Raw genomic sequence first — 22055 nt, 5'->3', positions numbered from 1 at the left:
ACGGTGAAGGTATGTGGGGAAGAATTGTGCATGTCGGTGAAGAGATGATGTGTGTGAGGGGTGCACTGTGTGTGGATGCAAAGGTGTACTTTGTGTTAGTGGGAGTGTACTGTATGTGGGGGATTTACTGTCTGTGAGGGTGTACTGTGTTCAGGGGATGTAGAGAGTGAGATAGGGAAGAGCTTTACAATTTTTACCTTAAGAATTGTTTACAAAAAAACAAACAAAAGTATATTCCCCTTTCCCTCATCTTACCTTGCAGGTAGGGGATGGCACAATCAGTGGTGGTTGAGAAGGCTGCCTATCCATCGGGTACAGGGGAGGTCACGAGATGAGAGGTATCTCTCTTGGAGCTCAAGCACTTACAGAGAGTGACTGATACAAACCCAGACTGACCCATACAAACCCACAGACTGACCGATACACAGACAGACCCATACGCGCACACACACACACACACAGACTGCTCCCCCACACAGACTGACCCATGCATACACAGACTGACCCTCCCCCACACACAGATTGACCGATACACACACACACAGACTGACCCACCCCACAGAGACTGACCCATACACACAGACTGACCCCCACACACACACCCATACACACACAGACTGACCCCCCCACACCCATACACACACAGACTGATCTCCCCACACCACACACACAGACTGACCCATACACACACAGACTGATCCACCATACACAGACTGACCCTCCCGGTTCACCTCCCCCCACACACACACAGAGACTGAATCACACACACTGACTCACACTTACCAGCAGCTGCCTAGATGCCTCTGTGCAGAGCTGAGCTTCCCCTACCTCTCTTTCCCCTGCGGTGCTCTATTTGATCCAGGAGGAAGTCCGCCCAGCACAGTGACCCCTCTGGCCGCTTGTGGGAAAAGTGTGGAACACATGACAGGTGCATAGTCGCCATATGGACAGGCGGAATCAGAACAAAAACCCCAACATACCTAACCCAATAAAACACGGACATTAGGGTATATGGGTCAAAAATGTCCACCGCTTTTATTAATAATAGTAATAAATTAACATTGGAAAAGGTCATTGCCCCCACCCCGCCATACCACATCCGTATCCTCACAGTTAGATATAAAGACAATAGCCCTTTTAAAAATAAATAACATATAACAGTATTTAAACATGAACATTAATTAAAGTGCCAGCGGTTAATTAACCATGGTAGGGGTATACCCGGATACCCCTACCCCAGCAGGTTGTGAGCCACGGGCTCGAAACCTACCAAACTTATCAAGAACCATATTAACCATTCCAAAACCATCCTAATGGAGAGCCTATTTCCTATCCTTCAGCTCCCTATCCCGCTGCTGTGACAGATGGAGGGACAAACTCAGCCAGGTAGACAAGTTAAAAGGGAATTTCCTAAGATGGCAGTGTATTTATATAGCCCAGCCCCTTACTCTCTAAACCACCAATCCCTACATAGCTTCCTCCTAATGCCTGCCTCCCAGCCCTGTCAAGGCCCCTTTCCACTAAGCTGTGCTTTTGCTCCATGGGGCTACAGTTCCACAGTGACAGTCAGGCCCGGACTGGCCATCGGGCATACCGGGCAAATGCCCGGTGGGCCGCGATGGCCGTGGGGCCGAGGCTGGCAGGGGAGATTACAGGATCTCCCCTGCCAGCCCCTGCAGGGCCAGCGCTATCCGAGCGCCGGCCCTGCTGTGTGTCTCCATGGGCCGGTGGGGAGATCAAAGATCTCCCTCACCGGCCCACAGGCACTGTTAAGGGCGGCCGCTGACTGGGGAGTGTGGGAGGGAGGAGAGGACCGGCGGAGCTCTATCCAGCAGCTCCGCCGGGTCCTCTCGCGAGGTCTGAGCGTTGCCGCGGTTACCACGGCAACGCTCAGATCTCGCGAGAGTGAACTCTAGCCGGCAGGGGCTAGAGTTCACTCTCACCACTGGACCACCAGGGAAGGATGGCAGCATGGCACCCCTCCTCCACCCAGGCAGAACGGATCTCCGCCCCCCCCCCCCCCCTCCCAGGATAAAGGTAAGAAGGGAGGGGGGGGGATATAACTTTTTTTTTTTTTATTATTAATAAAAAAAATACTTGTATTTAAATAAAAAAAAACACACTAACAGCCCCCTCACACACACACATCACCCCCAAACACACACAGCACACCCCGCCCCCACACACACAGCACCCCCAGACACACACACAGCACCCCCAGACACACACAGCACCCCCAGACACACACACAGCACCCCCAGACACACACACAGCACCCCCAGACACACAAGGCACACCAGACACACACACAGCACCCCGACACAAACACAGCACCACATGTGTGTCTGGGGGTGCTGTGTTTGTGTCTGGGGGTGCTGTGTTTGTGTCTGAGGGTGCTGTGTTTGTGTCTGGGGGTGCTGTGTGTGTGTCTGGGGGTGCTGTGTGTGTGTCTGGGGGTGCTGTGTGTGTGTCTGTGTATGTGTCTGGGGTGCTGTGTGTGTCTGGGGGTGATGTGTGTGTGGCTGGGGGTGATGTGTGTGTGAGGGGGCTGTTAGTGTGATTTTTTTTATCTAATAAAAAAAATACATTTAATAAAAAAATCCCACTAACAGCCCCCTCACACACACATCACCCCCAGCCACACACACATCACCCCCAGACACACACAGCACCCCCAGACACACTTACATTTAAATAAAAAAATCACACTAACAGCCCCTCACACACACATCACCCCCAGCCACACACATCCCCCCCAGACACACACAGCACCCCCCAGACACACACACACAGCACCCCCAGACACACACACAGCACCCCCAGACACACACACAGCACCCCCAGACACACACAGCACCCCTCACACTGCACCACTACACACATTACGCTCCAGATACACGCTAGATCCCTTACCCTATATGCACTCTTAATCCTCTTTATACACACACACACAGAATCTCCTATACACACTCTTGGTCCTTTACACACTAGATCTCCTACACACACACACACACTACATTCCTTGTCAGCAAACACAAACACACCCTTTCTACAACCCCTACACACACTATGCCACCTATACACACACACTACAGCCCGTATGCACACACTCGCTACATCCCCTATAACACTATGCCCACTATACACACACTCTCTACAGCCCCTAGCCACACATATTACACCACAAACCCAAATTAAATTGACCTATTTACACAATACCACACCACACTCTACACACACGCAATCCCACATGCACCATACACTTTCCTGGCCCTTTTGTCCTCTGGTATCTCACCTGTGGAGACACCAGAGACAATTTAAAAGCAAACACAGCGCAAGCATGTTATTAAATTTGCTTGCGCTGCGCAGAACAAATACAGGGCCTTTTTCTAATGCCAGAGCTCTTCAGCGGGGCTCTGTGTATTGAACCAACATGCTCACTTTGAGAGGGGGCGTGATTGTCATTAGTGATGACAAAACACACCCTCTCTGGCCCCGCCCCCTTCTTAGGGGGCCGCTCTGATTGAAAAATGCCCGGGCCTAATTTTTTTCTCAGTCCGGCCCTGGTGACAGTGCTGCTGCAGCTTGTCTAGGGAGACTCAGTGCTCCTGACTTCAATTTCAATTGGGGGAGCACTGCATGATGTGTGTGTGTGTGGGGGGGGGGGGGGGAGAGGGGGCATGACCCCATCTGGCCACCCCCTAGTGATGCATTCTTAAAACAGGTTACTGTAAATACACGGGCTACTACAGGTTACACATGAATATAAAAAAAAGGTTAAAGGGACATTATAGTCACCAGAACAACTACAGCTTATTGCATTTGTTCGAAAATGCAGTGTTTACATTACAGCCTAGTGATAACTTCACTAGCCACTCCTGAGATGGCTGTTAGAAATCCTTCCTGGGTCATGGCTGCATAAAATGCATCCAAACATTCAGTGTCTCCTCCCTCTGCATGCAGACACTAAACATTCCTCATACAGATTTATTGATTCAATTCATCTCTATGAGGAGATGCTGATTGGTAAGGGCTGTGTTTGAATCATGCTGGCTCTGCCCCTGATCTGCCTCTTTGTCAGTCTCAGCCAATCCTATGGGCAAGCATTGTGATTGGATCAGGCTACCACTTCTGCTGATGTCAGCAGGCAGTTGGCAGGTCCACAGGAAACAGGGACAATGTAAGCAGCTCCAGATTTGAATACAAGTAAGATTTTACTATTTTTAGGGAGGCATGAGGGGACCAGAGTGGCTAGATGGTGGTTTTAACCCTATAGGGTCAGGAATACATGTTTGTGTCCCTGACCCTATAGTGCTCCTTTAATGAAAGTGGCAAGTTGAGAAAAATAAAATAACATAATTGGTGATTATTCAAACCCGTTAGAGTGAAGTGAGTATATTTTTTATAATTTGCCTGGATAGTTTCAGACACGTTATAAATTGACCATATGTTTTAAAGAATTGCTAATATCACTTACAGCAAGATATGTACGCTTATTTAAACAGGGCCCTTTTCATCTCTTGCCTCTGTCAATATTGCCTTATATCATATAACATGTGTTGTTTTATATCCCCAATATATTATTGTAAAGCACTATGGAATATATTGGCGCTATAAAAATGATAGTAATAATGATAATATAAATAGTGGCATGTTTTGCAGATAACCAAGTTATGGCATTGTACAATTACGAGCCAGTCCATGATGGAGATCTTGGGTTCGAAGCTGGAGAGACGTTGCATATTCTGGAATCGTGAGTGTGATTAATGAGTATTTTATTTTATACATACAGTGAGGGAAAAAAGTATTTAATCCCCTACTGATTTTGAACGTTTGTCCACTGACAAAGAAATGATCAGTCTATAATTTTAATGGAAGTGTATTTTAACAGTGAGAGAGAGAATAACAACAACAAAAAAATCCAGAAAAGCGCATGTCAAAAAAGTTCTAAATTGATTTGCATGTCAATGAGTAAAATAAGAATTTTGATCCCCTATCAATCAGCAAGATTCCCTGACTTTCAGGTGTCTTTTATACAGGTAACGAGCTGAGATTAGAAGCACTCTCTTACAGGGAGTGCTCATAATCTCAGCTCGTTACCTGTATAAAAGACACCTGTCCACAGAAGCAATTAATCAATCAGATTCCAAACTCTCCACCATGGCCAAGACCAAAGAGCTGTCCAAGGATGTCAGGGACAAGATTGTAGACCTACACAAGGCTGGAATGTGCTACAAGACCATCACCAAGCAGCTTGGTGAGAAGGTGACAACAGTTGGTGCAATTTTATATCGCAAATGGAAGAATAACTATCAGTCTCCCTCAGTCTGGTGCTCCATGCAAGATCTCACCTCGTAGAGTTTCAATGATCATGAGAACGGTGAGGAATCAGCCCAGAACTACACGGGAGGATCTTGTTAATGATCACATAGTCACCATTAAAACAATTGGTAACACACTAAGCTGTGAAGGACTGAAATCCTGCAGCACCTACAAGGTCTCCCTGCTCAAGAAAGCACATGTACAGGCCCGTCTGAAGCGTGTCAGTGAACATCTGAATGATTCAGAGGAGAACTGGGTGAAAGTGTTGTGGTCAGATGAGACCAAAATCAAGCTCTTTGGCATCAACTCAAATCTCCATGTTTGGAGGAAGAGGAATGCTGCCTATGACCCCAAGAACACCATCCCCACCGTCAAACACGGAGGTGGAAATTGTATGCTTTGGGGGTGTTTTTCTGCTAAGGGGACAGGACAACTGCACCGCATCAAAGGGATGATGGACGGGGCCATGTACCGTCAAATCTTGGATGAGAACCTACTTCCCTCAGCCAGAGCATTGAAAATGGGTCGTGAATGGATGTTCCAGCATGACAATGACCCAAAACACACAGCCAAGGCAACAAAGGAGTGGCTTAAGAAGAAAATCTGTGGAGGTAGCCTAAGGTTCGAGTTGCTAAACGTCAGCGTCGAAACCTTAATGGCTTAGAGAGGATCTGCAAAGAGGACAAAATCCCTCCTGAGATGTGTGCAAACCTGGTGGACAACTACAAGAAACGTTTGACCTCTGTGATTGCCAACAAAGATTTTGCCACCAAGTACTAAGTCGAAGGGGTCAAATATTTATTTTACTCATTGACATGCAAATCAATTTAGAACTTTTTTTGACATGCGTTTTTCTGGTTTATTTTTTATTTTTTGTTATTCTGTCTCTTACTGTTAATACACACCTACCATTAAAATAATAGACTTATAATTTCTTTGTCAGTGGGCAAACGTTTAAAATAAGCAGGGGATCAAATACTTTTTTCCCTAACTGTATGAACTAAGAATGTGCTTCTAAGTAAGTTATGTACACCGTATGAACATATTACATCATCAACAGTTTAGGATGCAACTTCCCAAAGAATAGTGTTTATGGACTATGTCTATCAGTTCTATAGATTATTTGAGATATTTTTTGCTATTATTATTTTTCCTATAACTGTTGTTGTTCTGATTATTATTCATAGTAGTTATTTTACATAGTGATATTAAGTGTACATTTACTATTGACATTTATCAGTAGTTTTCATTTTGTTGCATATCTCATTTAACATGGCTATTAGTGAATGGACATGTAAGTACATCTAAGGCTAAAAGTGCAGACACTCTCTTTAAATCATTAAAACTTTAAGATACATTATCTCACCTCTTTAGGTTTGGAGAATGGTGGAAAGCTAAGTCACTTCGTACAGGACAAGTGGGACTTATTCCATATAACTTTGTGGCAGGAGTAAATGGATTAGAAAAGGAATCGTAAGTATTTGTCTTATAGTCAAATAACGCCTAACTGTGTATATCGCCTGGTACACACAGCATGTCAGCAATCATTGATCCACTTGCCTTGAAGTTCTTAACTGACAGCTTTCAGCTGGGTTTCAAAAGTAGTGGCTCATACTTTTTACTTTATGCTAAAATATGCAGCTTGAGAGAACTCTGCCCCTAATCCAGCCTGGGCTTTGACTGTATGTCTTATATCCATGGGATTGCTGGCTCTGTATTAGGCCCTCACTTAGTGTGTATATGATACTCGACTTGTGCACCAATCTTTCTCTAAAAGGTTTCTCTGTGGTTAATATATAGTTTAAATTGCAGCCAGTGCATATGCTTATGTCTTTTTTTTTATTATATTATTTGAGCACTGTGCCCTGCCTACACTCATATAAATTTAAAAAAATATTGTTATTGTGCATTTTACTATCTGTTCCATTTTGTCTATATATATGTCATGTATGTGGCTTGAGACATAAATTTAAAAAAAATATTAAAAATGCTGTCTCACCCCAGCTACGAAGCTACAACTAGTCCATGAATAATATCACAAGTACCTGGAATGGAAATACTTAAATGCATATTGTTGTGCTGTCCTCAACTATATGTCTGACGCGCTACTTGTGCACACACTATGCCATGGCCAGGGTCAAGTTTCCCAACCAGCAAAGTAGGCAGCTTCCTAAAGGTGCCTGTGGCATAATGGCGACACAGGTGCCTGTTAAAAGCAGCTGCCCTGGATGCTTTGTTGTCTTCCCAAATAGCAAACACCCGGACTGAGGCTAAAAGGCTCTGGGATCGGATGTATCTATGCATTGCCCCTCCCCATTAGACTACAGAGGTGAGAGGACTAAGGCCAGAATGGCCACTTCAAAAAGACTTGCAGGTATATATACACACACTGATATCCACACTGTTACACAGCTACCTACAGTACTACACTCATTGCTAGGCATGCACACAATACTACTCATGCTGCAACCCACATCCACACAGTTACGAATACATACTGCTACACACAGGCATATACATACACACAGACATATGTACTCCCACAGACACACATGTACAAACACAATCTACATACTCACATAGACATGCATACACTCACTCTATACAACAATTTTTTAAAGGAACACTTTAGTGTGGTGAATACAATGATGTATTCCTAACACTAAAGAGTCCCTCTGCCCCTGCAGTCCCCTGTCCCTCCCCCTCAGCATCCATTAAAGGTACCAAAACCCTTTCAGTCATTTACCTGAGTCCAGCGCCAAAGGGTCCCGTTCCTCATCCTCTGACGTTAGCAGATGAAGAGGACCTAATGCGCATGCAGTGTGTAACGGACCGTTTCACTTACAAGAGGATAAACCCCAGTTTAGGCGATAATCCCCTTTTTGAGAGACAGGCACAGCTACTGCAGAACACCAAACTCCCGAACTGGATACAAGATAACACTCCGAACTGGAACAGCTGATCAAGAAAAGCATACAATCCGCTTACACTCCTGGCAGTCAGCTTACAATCCAATTCCCCCCAAGAACGAGACGACACTTCATTTTGAGGGTAAAACAGGAACTCAGGACTGGCTCATCCAGCCTGGTTTTTATTTCCAACTCACACATACAGGCCACACCCAGGGGGAGGCATAAAAGAACCAATGACATAGATGTTACCTCCCACACATCCCCTCCCCTTAGTGTGACACATAATCCCATTATGCATACAGTTTAAAATATACTTTTACACAACTTTCCTAACTCTAAAACCATACATCACATTCACATAAAAATGCATATCCACAATCAATCCATTCAGGGGAACAACATATTAAAAAATGGCATGGATCAGACCAGGGGTTCAAAAGTTAGTAAAGTATCTTTTAAAACCCCTAGCTTCCCAGCTCAGACTGTTTTTTACAGAGCCTTCTCTGTGCTGGAGAAGTAATCTAATTATCTCCAGCACAGAGACAGACTCCATTAACCACATGGTTACAGAAAGACATAAAACACTTTAAAATACAGAAAGTTACTTTTTAACCATAACACACAGACATTTCACATATCCCCAGATAGCTGGGATCTGAGCGCACAAAACAACCGAATAGCGCGCAGATCCTATTCACACAGTACAATTGCCATGGAGCTAAAGTCTTTCCCATAGTCTTTCATTATATGAATAGGCTCCATGGTATAGCTATCTGGGGTATCACATTCCCATGAAGTCTGGTCCATAGTCCAAAGGCAAGAGGCAGGCAAGCAGCCCCCTCCAAAGACACGTGGCGAGGTCGGTTTCGCCACACTTCTCCCCTTTTCCAAATAGACTAACAGGGTATCTGACCTCCTGCCGGTCAGTGCCCTGGTTAGTCCAGCAGCCCACCCACAAAACAGAAACAGCAGTACAGCCCACCCACAATAAACGGTTACTACACCTGGGTAAGGGAGAATCTGGTCCATGTCCAGGTGCCTTACCACGGCTGTGTGGGGGACTGGTAGGCTGCCTTGGTGGGTTGCTGAGGGGGCAGAGACCAGCGGTACTCTGTCCTGGTGCCCGCACTACCACGGGAGTAGTCTGGTTGGAGCCTGGTTGCTGGAGACTGACTGTCTCCCCTTTAGGTGCATAGCTCGACTGCCGGAGGGAGAGACCGACTGTCTCCCCTTTGGATACACCGCTCTGTGGCTGGGGGACAGGACCGACCGTCCCTACCCCTTGTGCTGTAAGTGCAGAGACTACGGTCCCATCTGCACAGTTGTGGGGCTTAACATCTCCCCTTGGTGGGTTAGGCTGCCGTTGGAGAGAGGGTGTAACAAGCTCCTCTCTCTGGACGGTGAACTGCCGCTGGGGAGAGGGGTTAGCAGGCTCCTCTCCCTACCACTCTCTCTGCTGGTGGAAAGGGAGACCAGCTGTCTCCCCTTTCATTCTCTTGTCCTGCTGCTGGGGTGCGAGACTGACTGTCTCTGCTCCCTGCAGGACACACTGCCGCTGGGGAGGATGGATGACACCATCAGCTCCCTGGGGTACACACTGCCGCTGGGGAGGAAGGACGGCACCATCAGCTCCCTGGGGTACACACTGCCGCTTGGGAGGAAGGACGGCACCTTCTGCTCCCTGGGTTACACAGTGCCGCTGGGGAGGAAGGACTGCACCTTCTGCTCCCTGGGACACACACTGCCGCTGGGCAGGACGGACGACACCATCAGCTCCCTGGGGTACACACTGCCACTGGGGAGGAAGGACTACACCTTCTGCTCCCTGGGGTACACACTGCCGCTGGGGAGGAAGGACTACACCTTCTGCTCCCTGGGGTACACACTGCCGCTGGGGAGGAAGGACTACACCTTCTGCCGCTGGGGAGGAAGGACTACACCTTCTGCTCCCTGGGGTACACACTGCCGCTGGGGAGGAAGGACTGCACCTTCTGCTCCCTGGGACACACACTGGCGCTGGGGAGGACGGACGACACCATCAGCTCCCTGGGGTACACACTGCCGCTGGGGAGGAAAGACTGCACCTTCTGCTCCCTGGGACACACACTGCCGCTGGGGAGGACGGACGACACCATCAGCTCCCTGGGGTACACACTGCCGCTGGGGAGGAAGGACTGTACCTTCTGCTCCCTGGGACACACACTGCCGCTGGGGAGGAAGGACGGCACCTTCTGCTCCCTGGGTTACACACTGCCGCTGGGGAGGACGGACGACGCCATCAGCTCCCTGGGGTACGCACTGCCGCTGGGGAGGAAGGACGATACCTTCTGCTCCCTGGGACACACACTGCCGCTGGGGAGGACGGACGACACCATCAGCTCCCTGGGGTACACACTGCCGCTGGGGAGGAAGGGCTGCGCCTTCAGCTCCCTGGGACTTACTCTGCCGCTGGGGAGGAAGGACGACACCTTCAGCTCCCTGGGATTCCTTTTTGGCCAAATCTACTAGGGATTGCAGGTACTCTCCTACTAGTTTCCTGGCGAGCTGCACGGCTCTCTCCGGGGGGTTGGGTCCATAGCCAGACAGCACCTCAATGACCTCTCTGTCAAACTCCTCCTGAGTGTAGTCATATGCCATGCTTGCTCTGCTGAAGTTGATTCTTTTGTAGATAGGGTCGCTGTACGGGTACTAGCGTTGCCCTCAATTTGTAATCCACGGAAATGGTGTTTCCTGTAGCTGTCCTTCTGGCTGTAGGAACGATCCCGCCGCTTGCCACCAATTGTAACGGACCGTTTCACTTACAAGAGGATAAAACCCAGTTTAGGTGATAATCCCCTTTTTGAGAGACAGGCACAGCTACTGCAGAACACCAAACTCCCGAACTGGATACAAGATAACACTCCGAACTGGAACAGCTGATCAAGAAAAGCATACAATCCGCTTACACTCCTGGCAGTCAGCTTACAATCCAATTCCCCCCAAGAACGAGACGACACTTCATTTTGAGGGTAAAACAGGAACTCAGGACTGGCTCATCCAGCCTGGCTTTTATTTCCAACTCACACATACAGGCCACACCCAGGGGGAGGCATAAAAGAACCAATGACATAGATGTTACCTCCCACACATCCCCTCCCCTTAGTGTGACACATAATCCCATTATGCATACAGTTTAAAATATACTTTTACACAACTTTCCTAACTCTAAAACCATACATCACATTCACATAAAAATGCATATCCACAATCAATCCATTCAGGGGAACAACATATTAAAAAATGGCATGGATCAGACCAGGGGTTCAAAAGTTAGTAAAGTATCTTTTAAAACCCCTAGCTTCCCAGCTCAGACTGTTTTTTACAGAGCCTTCTCTGTGCTGGAGAAGTAATCTAATTATCTCCAGCACAGAGACAGACTCCATTAACCACATGGTTACAGAAAGACATAAAACACTTTAAAATACAGAAAGTTACTTTTTAACCATAACACACAGACATTTCACATATCCCCAGATAGCTGGGATCTGAGCGCACAAAACAACCGAATAGCGCGCAGATCCTATTCACACAGTACAATTGCCATGGAGCTAAAGTCTTTCCCATAGTCTTTCATTATATGAATAGGCTCCATGGTATAGCTATCTGGGGTATCACATTCCCATGAAGTCTGGTCCATAGTCCAAAGGCAAGAGGCAGGCAAGCAGCCCCCTCCAAGGACACGTGGCGAGGTCGGTTTCGCCACACAGTGTCTTCCCCATAAGAAAGCATTTAATCAAAACTTTTCTATGTGGTTTTGCTTGACTTTGGATGTCCTCACTCATGTCTACTGTGGTTTCACAGGGCGATTGAGCACTCTCTGCATACTATAAACCCTGACCATGACCATGCACCAAGCCTACTCACAAGGAGATACCACTACAAAGAGTTGAGTGTTTGCATGAAAATGCCTTACATAAGAACACAAAATAAAGGACTGCAAAATACTCACAATTCTGTGCCACAGCTTTGTTTCATGCCCACACATTAGAATGAGCATGCCAGAATATGCAGAAGCAGGTGGGCATGTGGGTCACATCTGGAAGTGCGATTTTTAAAGACACTTTTGCACGATATCAGGAAGTGTATTTGTTTTTACTCCATATTTATTGGTTTTACTTGAACTTGAAAACAAATTACCGAGATTCTTTTTTTAAAATAAATTCTTTATTTATAGCTTTTGATCATTTTGAGTGTGAACAGTGGGGTACAGAAAAGATGTTAGGGGGTGTTACATGGTGGGGGAAGTACAAATATCTGTATAATTCAGGACTTGGGTCCCTTGCGTTCGAATTATGCTTTGCCACTCATTACCCTTTGCTGTTGGTAGGCCGTCCCTGCTGTTCTGGGGCGTTCAGGGGGCTGAGCGTGCGGTTTGTTTATGCTTCTTGGGGTCAGATGTTCGTGTCGTACTCTCGACTCATGTGGTGGTCGGGGGGGTGGGGGGAGCGGGTAGTGAAGGGTTAGATCTGCAGGAGTGGGGGTGGGTGTTGTAATTTGGTGTCTCATCTTTTCCTTTGTCCTAGTGTGTGTGGAGAGGTATGGGAGTATTCCCCAGTGGCTTGGGCGTTTGTGTGTATGTGGGTGTGCTGTAAAGCTATGGTGGGGTTGCTGGTAGTCTCGTGCTAATTGTTGGTCTATTGCATTTTCGGTTGGCCGGGTTGTCATCCTTTTGTTTCCCCCTCAGTGTTCACTTTGCGTGCGTGTGGTCGGGGATTCACTCTAATTGGTGGTTTTGTCTTGTTACGTGACTGGTGGTCTCACGTAGAGGCTTCCCTTTGTGGTGCCAGTCCCCTGGGTTGTAAGGGTGGGTGTCGCTGACCCAGATTTTATTTTTAAAACCAAAAATAAATAAATAAAAAATTAAATGTAATTTCATTTTAAATGCCTTAACTAGACTGAGTTTTTTTCTCTCTCATATTCGCATTACGGAATTAATAATGGTCGATATTTTAGATTTGTTTCCTGCCGTCTGTAATGCCACCAAATATTATTTAACCTAATACAGTCATGTTTTTTCTTCAGATGGTTCTTTAAAGATTTAGGTCGTAAAGATGCAGAGCGTCAGCTTCTAGCCCCAGGAAACCAACAAGGCTCTTTCCTTGTCCGAGAGAGTGAGACGAACAAAGGTAGAACATTGAGTAGAACAATGGTACTTAAAATACAATGATGATATCTTCCTTAAACATGGAATCATTCGTAAACTACTCTGGACTTTACCTCTTATTCCCATATTGTTTAACTCCACCATCTCTCTCCTTTCTTACACTTACCTTATCTTAATGTCGTTTCTATTTTATTCTTCTTAGGATCCTACTCACTCTCAGTAAGGGATCTGGATCAGAATCAGGGAGAGGTTGTGAAACATTATAAGATTCGTAATTTGGATAATGGAGGATTCTACATATCTCCACGGATAACTTTCAACAGCCTACATGACTTGGTTCAACATTACTCAAGTAAATATGGGACACTATTAAATTGGTAAACAAAGATGATGTCTGCAGAATTTAGTAGGTCTATGAATCAAAACATATAAGATCATTAACAAAAGGGTAAAGTATATAAGTAAATATGCCTTTATTTATACGTAGTAAAAAGTGTAAATGTAAAATCCTATTAGGATTGAGGCAATAACCGGCAAAATAGAATTTTGTGTGAGAATAAATACCAGCGTACACCACCAAAAGGTGAGTAATAGAAACCACACTCGTTTAACAAACATTTGATGAATAAATGAATACCATTGAAATTGTCAAAAGGTGATCAAAGTGACCCTCTGAGGATCACTGTAACAGGGTTACTGTAGCTTTGTAGTTGTCCACTAGGCAAGGGGTTATATGGAACCCTCTTCTCTACAGTCAATGGAAGAGTAGGGTACATGTCAATGGATAGTACTCTTAGAGATTTAAGCACTAACACATCTTATAGACAGCAAAATCATTGAGCCATATTTTACAGTCATTTTTAAGGAGAAGAACGCATAGAGGATACTAGATGATGTGTATGCCGCAAATCATTCTAACAACTTTAAAGTCAAAACTGAGAAAATGTATTGGCTCTTTCACAGATAAGATGGATGGCCTCTGCACTCTATTGAAGCAGCCATGCCAAACCCAGCGTCCACAGAAACCCTGGTGGGCCGATGAATGGGAAATTCCACGCAGCAGACTGCAGCTGAGTAAGAAGCTTGGAGCTGGTCAGTTTGGAGAGGTGTGGATGGGTAAGTGGTCTTTTTCTTTAGACTGTGTAAAGAGATCGTACTAGATTGTGGCTTTATGGATCACAAATTTGAGCCTATTGTTCTCTGTAATGGTCACATCTGCTCTCCTCCTCTTTGTTTAGAAATATAAAAATGTTATATATACACTGCATAAATCCACACTATGTGTGAATACTCTTTGGTTAACAGAACAATGTATTATGTTGTTTTGGGTTGGCAAAGAGTACATATACATAAATTAGTGCTGTCATTCTGTTAAGGGTAGATTATAGCTGCACAACTGTTCTAGATCTCAACATCCCTTTTATCAACTTATATTCCACGGCTGTATGATCTAAATTAAATAATAAGATGTTACAAATTTGAGATGCAGCTGCACCGTGGCTCGCAAGCTCAGGAGTCCATGAGGAGGCTTATGCACTTAGGGCCACCACATGGCCATCATTGATCAGGTGCCCGGTCAGGGAGGAAGTGAGTACAATGCACTTTCTCCCAGCTAACCAATGAGCTCTGCGGGAGGGAGGGGAGGACCGGAGAAGAGGGAGTCTGAGAGCCAGGACCAGAGGAGGGAAAGTCTGGCCAAGACTCCTTTCACACAAAGCCAGATACCACTGGACACCAGGGTTACCACCCTTCTGCACCAGAAAGGTATGGAAGTACCTTAAATATGGCTTAAATATGGCTTAAATATGGCTTAAATATGTCTTTATATCTCTGTGAGTGTCATTGTATGTATCTCTGTGTCTGTTCATCTGCATGTGTTTTCATTGTGTGTGTGTCTTTGTCAGTGATGTGTTTAGTATTTGTGCTGCCCTAGGCATGACGGAACTTGGGCACCCCCTAATTTACATTTGCCCCACCCCTTCCTGTCAATGCCACACCTTTTCCTGTCAAACGACTAACACACACTTTGACTGACAGACACACACTCAGATACACTGACATACACACACTGATTTGACACAAACAATCACTGACTCACTGACATACACACACAATAAGGCAGACACACATTCACTGACATTCACTGACAGACACTCACACATTTACTGACAGACTCACTCATAGACACACACTGACAGACAGACACACACACACAATCACTCAGACACACAGGTAACCTCACTTACACAATCACTCAGAAACAAACACATTCACTGACAGACACATACACTCACTCACTGAAGACAGCCACACAGTGACAAACATACACAATCAATCAGATACACACTGACAGCCAGACACTGACAGCCACACACACAATCACTCAGACACACACTGACAAACACACACTGTCAGCCAGACACACACAATAACTCAGACACTCACTGACATACACACACTGACAGCCAGACACATCAATCACTCAGACACACACTGACATACACACACTGACAGCAAGACACATACAATAATTCAGACACACACAATCACTCAGACACACTGACAGCCAGACACACACAATCACTCAGACACACACACACACACTGACAGACATACACACACTGACAGACATACACACACTGACAGCCAGACACAGCCATCCCCCCAACATTAATTAATAAAGATTACTTTTTCTATTTTAGTTTAAATCCACCCAGCCTCCCTACCTTTGGAAAAGCTGGGTGGATTTTCTTTACCTGGGGTCCAGTGGGTCTTCTTGCAGGGAGGGAGGCATGCATGCAGGCACTTGCGCAGCTAATTGTAATCCAGGCACTGATTTGTGAGCTGTCTCTGCTCAGCTCCCTCACGCACCGCAGAGTGATGCCGGGAGCCGGAATATGACGTGAATATGAGGGAGCTGAGCAGAGAGCTCGCCGCATCAGTGCTCGCCGGCGCCGCACGCGCCTGGATTTTCAGTTAGCCGAATGCCGCCAGGCTAACAAGGTATTTGCCTGGGCATTTGGGGGCGGCATTTTTAGCCGCCCCCCGGAATGTGCCGCCCAAGGCAAATGCCTTGTTTGCCTCGCGGCAAATACTTATTTGTATCTGCATTTGTATCAGTGTGTATTTGTATGGGTATTAGTGTGCATGTATATCAGTGTGTGTATGTGTATTTGTATGTTTGCTAGCGTGTGTGTATCTATATGTGTGTCAGCTTATATGCATGTCCGTACATGTGGCAGTGTGTGTAGTTCTGTGTCTGTCTATCTGTAAGTGTGTCAGTGTGTGTCTGTATATCTCTATGTATGTGTATCAATGTGTGTGTGGGAATGTATATGTGTATACATCTGAACATTCAAACTCCAACACTACACCTCTGCATTCAAATGTCAACACTACATACACCCCTACATCTAAAGGCAAACACTACACACAAGTAAACCACTGCTTACAAATGGCAACAGTACCTAAAAACACACAACATTACACACAAATACACCCCTACATTTACACACACATACTCTAAAAAAAAAACACGTTTACATTCAAACATACAAACACTGATCATTGCTAAGTATGATCATTGCAAAGATGAGCAAATGGTAGATCCCTAGCTGGCAAATCATTGTGAGAGTTGTAAGATAGACGGGGATCTACCTATTTTTTCCATCCTTGTGATAGGGAGGCCCAAAAAACCTCTTGCACCAGAGCCCTCTCTACTATAGTTTTGCCACTGCCTTCAGGATATAAAGCTTTAAACCTTCAAACACCTTACTTTATCTAAAGGCCCAGAGCCGACTTCCTATTTCACCTTACACCATTTTAGGGTGGCTACCGTGGCTGGTATCTTAGACTGAAATATATACCTTTTTATATGGGAGTGGGAAGACTAGCTAACTCATGCACAGACAAAGGACAAATGTGCCCTTAAAGTGTCATTCTAAGCCAAATAACAACACAAGGCTCATAAAGTCGAGACCTACATTACTAGACAGGCTTAATAGTTTCTCGCAACTGCAGGTCTGTAACGTCCATGGCACATTTACCAGGCATGAAATTCTGCTGAATTCTCACTCTCTAATGGCTACTGCGCAAATAGACGTTTGAGCCTGACCATATATGCATATTGCACAGGTTATGTTACAAGGGTGTTGCTTTGTACTGCTTAAAACTGCAGCACGTTGCTAATATTGCAACAACTATAAAGCAGTCTCTTTACTTTCAGACAGTAAAGAAAGAAAGTTTAGATATATCCCTGATTCCCTGTCCATCCACAATCTGACCAAGTTGTGTACTGTGGGTGTCTGCTTGACTGCTGCATGCTGTCTGTGCTTCTACGTCCTAAGACTATAAATGCATGCAGAGAATACCATTCACACACCTGTTCAAAAAATTGCTACTGGGGCTTTGAAAAAAACGGATAGCAGCCATGAAATGCCTGCTATCATGTCAATGAGCCGTTCCAAACTGTGGCTGGGGGTTGTACAGCAATGAGTATGTTAATTTCATTCGAATTTATTTATTTTGTGTTTTATTTTTAGTTAATTTGCCATTTTTACAGTTATCGTCAAAGGGAAAAAGGAGAGCATATTGAAAGATTCACAGATCTTTTTGATAGACCTCTTTGTGGAAATTGGCATTTGGTGACACAGGAGCCAGTTTGACCTTCTTATGTTGTCAATGTGTTCTCTGTTTTCCATATATGCATATAACCATCACTTTCAGCAATGTGCAACTGGAATTTTCCATTAGTGGGTGACATATGCAGTAAAAGCATTATTTACTATTGCATTATGAGCATGACCATGATATAATTGTATTAAGATTTAAATATACACACTTAAGTTATCTCACTATTTGATGTCTAAAAAAGGTTAAAAAGTGTCTGCACACACACCCTACTTACCCACATATTACTGAATTTACTGCAGTTAACAGGAAGTAGGCCGCTGTGGTTTACATAACACCTGTTTACCATATTTATTATGTAGCTTTGTGGTAAAACCACTGACAGCAAAAGAACAAGAGAAAATAAATGTGCTAAAGAAATAAAGAAACTGGTAAAATGATCAGTATCATCAACTACTCAAACATTAAATATTAGATGTCCTTCTGCTTACGTTGATTAAAAATGTTTATGACCTGGAAGCTTTAACGTTATTATAGATACTGAATCAGGATACTCAGTTATGCAGGGCCAGATTAAGAGCCCAGTGGGCCTGGTGCTGACAATTATGATGGGGCCTAATTACAGAATCTTATCGACCAAAAACAATAAAACAGTCATACCTCTTAAGCGTCATGTATCTGATGGAGATGGTGCTGGAGGGAAACTCATAGGATGCAGCTATAAGGAAACACATACTCTATGCTAATCTCTTTCTAATTTATGCTTTCATCTTTGAAGTAAATCCATACCCACTAACAGCAGTGTCCAGTGAAGCAGGAAGTCATGTCTCCCACAGACACTGGGAGACATGGGGACACAGATACTAGGGAGAGTGACTGGGAGACATAGGGACACTGGGAGACATGGGGACACTGGGAGACTGGCTGGGAGACATGGGGACACAGACATCTGGGGACACTCAGAGACATGGGGACACCGAGAGACATGGGGACACTGACACTGGGAGACTAGGGGACACTGGGAGCCATGGGGAAACTGGGAGCCATGGGGACACTGATACACTAGGGACACTGGCTGGGAGACATGGGGTCACTGGGAGACATAGACTCCCTGCTGCCTTTCCCCCCATCCTTCACATACCTGAGCTGTAGTATGTCTCTGCAGGCTGGGAGCTGCTGTCTGGACTCTCTGTGCTGTGTAGCTGCTCCCCGGCAGATCAGTGAGAAGAGAGAGGCAAGGAGATGCTGTAACTTCCTATCCCTGCCTCTCTCCATACACAGTGAGCCCTACTGGCCAGTGCTGGTATTGCAGAGTAATCTAAGTTTTTTGTTATTTTTTTAATTCTTTATTTTTGCAGTGCTTATAATGGTTACAGGCTTACATATGGTACCCCAACGGCATTCCATACGTTGATTTCTAAACATTAGTTACAGTGGGTAGTAGATAGACAATGCACTTTTTTTTTAATTACATAAAGATAACAATCGATTAATAACAGTGGCTTGATATTTACGTAGAGTGTCCTCGCTTTAATGTCTAGACGTTGACCTGGTTTTGCTTGACTATGCATAAGTGAGAGGCATACATTTTATACACAGTGACTGCTGGTCTAAGTAGTCATGACATGCAGTAGATAAGACAGTAGGTTTGTCTTTCAGGGTATGACAGAGTATGCAGTGTTGGCTACTGATAAACATGTAACTCTATAAAGGTTTCCAGCTTAACTAAGATTCTCATTAAAACAGGGTGCCACCAGGCAGGGCATCTTACATTCCGCTATTTCCTCTATACGTATAAAGCTTAACCAGATATTAACTATGTACAAGGTTGTGTGTAGAGGATGTGCAGGTTATTTAGTGACTGCAATTATAGTGCTATCTGATGTAGTTAGTCGTGGCATACTATACTTTATGCTTCTCATTATGAATGACTGGCGTTCACCACCAACTCCACCCCGGCGCAAAGCATGAGGTAGTTGGGTCGTGGTCCGTGCCTAAGTGTGGGGAGAGTCCCTGGAGGCTACTCCACGAGAGCCGCTGGGTCCCAGAGTCCCGCCTTAGCTTCCCGGTTGCCGGGTAAGTTTGAGTGCTGTGGTACCATGTGGTCAGTGTATGGTGTGGATTTTCTTGTTTGCCCTTCCAGCATTTCTCGGTAAAGGAGCTTGCTCGGTCAGAGTGCGCCTCAGGGGGTGCCGCTTTGCTGTGGGTTTATGAGGGAAGTGCCTTTTTTATGGTTGTCGTCTGTCAGTATGCGTGTTTCAGGGTCGTTGCATGGGGACTCCCGAGTTAGCAGTGCTGCTGTGTCACCTGGTCAGCGTGTCTTAGCGGGAACGCCATCTCTGTCCGTGCTGTTGCTGTGTAGCCGTCGGCCATTTTGTTGAGACCGCGTGGGGGCCTCTTTCCTCCGGTTTCTGTCCGTCCAGGTACGTTGCCTAAATGGGAGCCCGCCTGGTGGGGACCGGGATGACCCCCCCGGCCCACAGGGGGGGAGAAACGGGACCTGGAAGGCGCCAGGTTGGTGGTAGTTCATGTTAGGCAGGGCGGAGAGCGAGGCAGCGGCCGTCCGCCCCACTCCCCTCTCGGGTAGGCCTCAATCTCCGAGACCCGGAGTCTCTAACCAGGACCTAGCGCCACCCTGCAGCAGGTGCCCCAGCTACACCAGGACACTCCAGAGTCTCGTGCCATGGGCCCCCGGGTCAGTGTAAGCCGAGTAAAGTGGGTAAATACCCTATTTTCTGTAAATTTCTCGGGAGCCCTTGTGATGTGCAGCCTGCTGGCATGGCCGCCAGGCCCCACCCCCCGAGTAATCTACGTTTATACTGAAAAAAATATTTGCATTTGTATTGATGGTATTACTGCATTACCGTCACGGCCAGGCAGCCTCAAATACCAGCTGTGCCTTAAAATACCAGTCAGGTGACAAACCTAAGAGTAGTGTGTTAAAAAAAAGTAGTGTGTTAAATGGGCCTATTCCATGGGCCTGGGCCTGGAGATGCAGCTCCATCAGCCCCTATGTTAATGCGGCCCTGCAGTTATGCCACCACTGTGAGAGATTGAAATATGCAATATTGGGCACATGAAACTATATAAACGTATTGGGAACAGACTTTTACATAGATAATTCGATACCTCCCCCCCCCCCCCCCTTATATATCAACAGCATATTTTGTAGCACCAGTGGCGTACACATGACCCATGGGGCCCCAGTGCGAAAATTGATCTGTGGGCCCCGCCCCCTCCCCCCGTGCTTACTCTGCACTGGCCAGGGCCGCAACACATGGCAGCAAGTACCTAGTCGCAGGGGTTGCAGGGCTGTGACCCCTGCGACCGCGGTATGTACGCCAGTGCATGCAGATGCACACACACTTAACCCCTTAAGGACACATGACGTGTGACATGTCATGATTCCCTTTTATTCCAGAAGTTTGGTCCTTAAGGGGTTAAAGGACCACTACAGACACCCAGATCACATCAGCTCAATGAAGTGGTCTGGGTGCCAGGCCCCTCTAGTTTTAACCCTGCAGCTGAAAACATAGTAGTTTCAGAGGAACTGCTATGTTTTACTGAGGGTTAATCCAGCCTCTAGTGGCTGTCTCATTGACAGCTGCTAGAGGATCTTCCGCGATTCTCACTGTGAAAATCACAGTGAGAAGACACTGAACGTCCATAGGAAAGCATTGAGTAATGCTTTCCTATGGGCGGTTTGAATGCGCGCGCGGCTCTTGCCGCGGATGCGCATTCGGAGCTGACAGGCGGAGGGATCCCCAGCGCCAAGGGAGTCCGGCGCTGGAGAAAGGTAAGTGCTGAAGACACACAAACACACTCTCACAAACAGACGCATACACACTAGCTAACAGACACACACATTTATTGACAGAGACACACGCAGCGACAGACAGACATACACACTCACTTACAAAACATACACTCTCACTGACAAACACACACTCACTAACAGACACACACTCAGTAACAGACACACACAGTAACGCACTCACTGACACTCACTAGCAGACACACACTCAATAACAGACACACACACACTAACA

General features: G+C 45.9%; 2 protein-coding genes across 2 annotated transcripts in view; one reads left to right on the top strand and one right to left on the bottom strand.

The window, feature by feature from the left end:
- The window catches only part of BSDC1 (BSD domain containing 1), a 427812-nt gene that overhangs the window by 12964 nt on the left and 392793 nt on the right, over positions 1-22055 (bottom strand). The gene's annotated exons all lie outside the window — the stretch shown is intronic.
- LCK (LCK proto-oncogene, Src family tyrosine kinase) overlaps positions 1-22055 on the top strand; it is a 100569-nt gene that overhangs the window by 53706 nt on the left and 24808 nt on the right. Inside the window, exons 4-8 of the mRNA XM_063456008.1 lie at positions 4663-4753; positions 6697-6795; positions 13296-13399; positions 13580-13729; positions 14341-14493. Of these exons, the coding sequence (XP_063312078.1) occupies positions 4663-4753; positions 6697-6795; positions 13296-13399; positions 13580-13729; positions 14341-14493 (597 nt within the window). The remainder of the gene's footprint in view (positions 1-4662; positions 4754-6696; positions 6796-13295; positions 13400-13579; positions 13730-14340; positions 14494-22055) is intronic.

This window comes from Pelobates fuscus, chromosome 1, assembly GCF_036172605.1.
Source record: "Pelobates fuscus isolate aPelFus1 chromosome 1, aPelFus1.pri, whole genome shotgun sequence".
Lineage (NCBI taxonomy): Eukaryota > Metazoa > Chordata > Amphibia > Anura > Pelobatidae > Pelobates > Pelobates fuscus.
The sequence above is the reverse complement of the archived record's forward strand: the minus strand, read 5'-3'. Positions and strand labels throughout refer to the sequence as shown.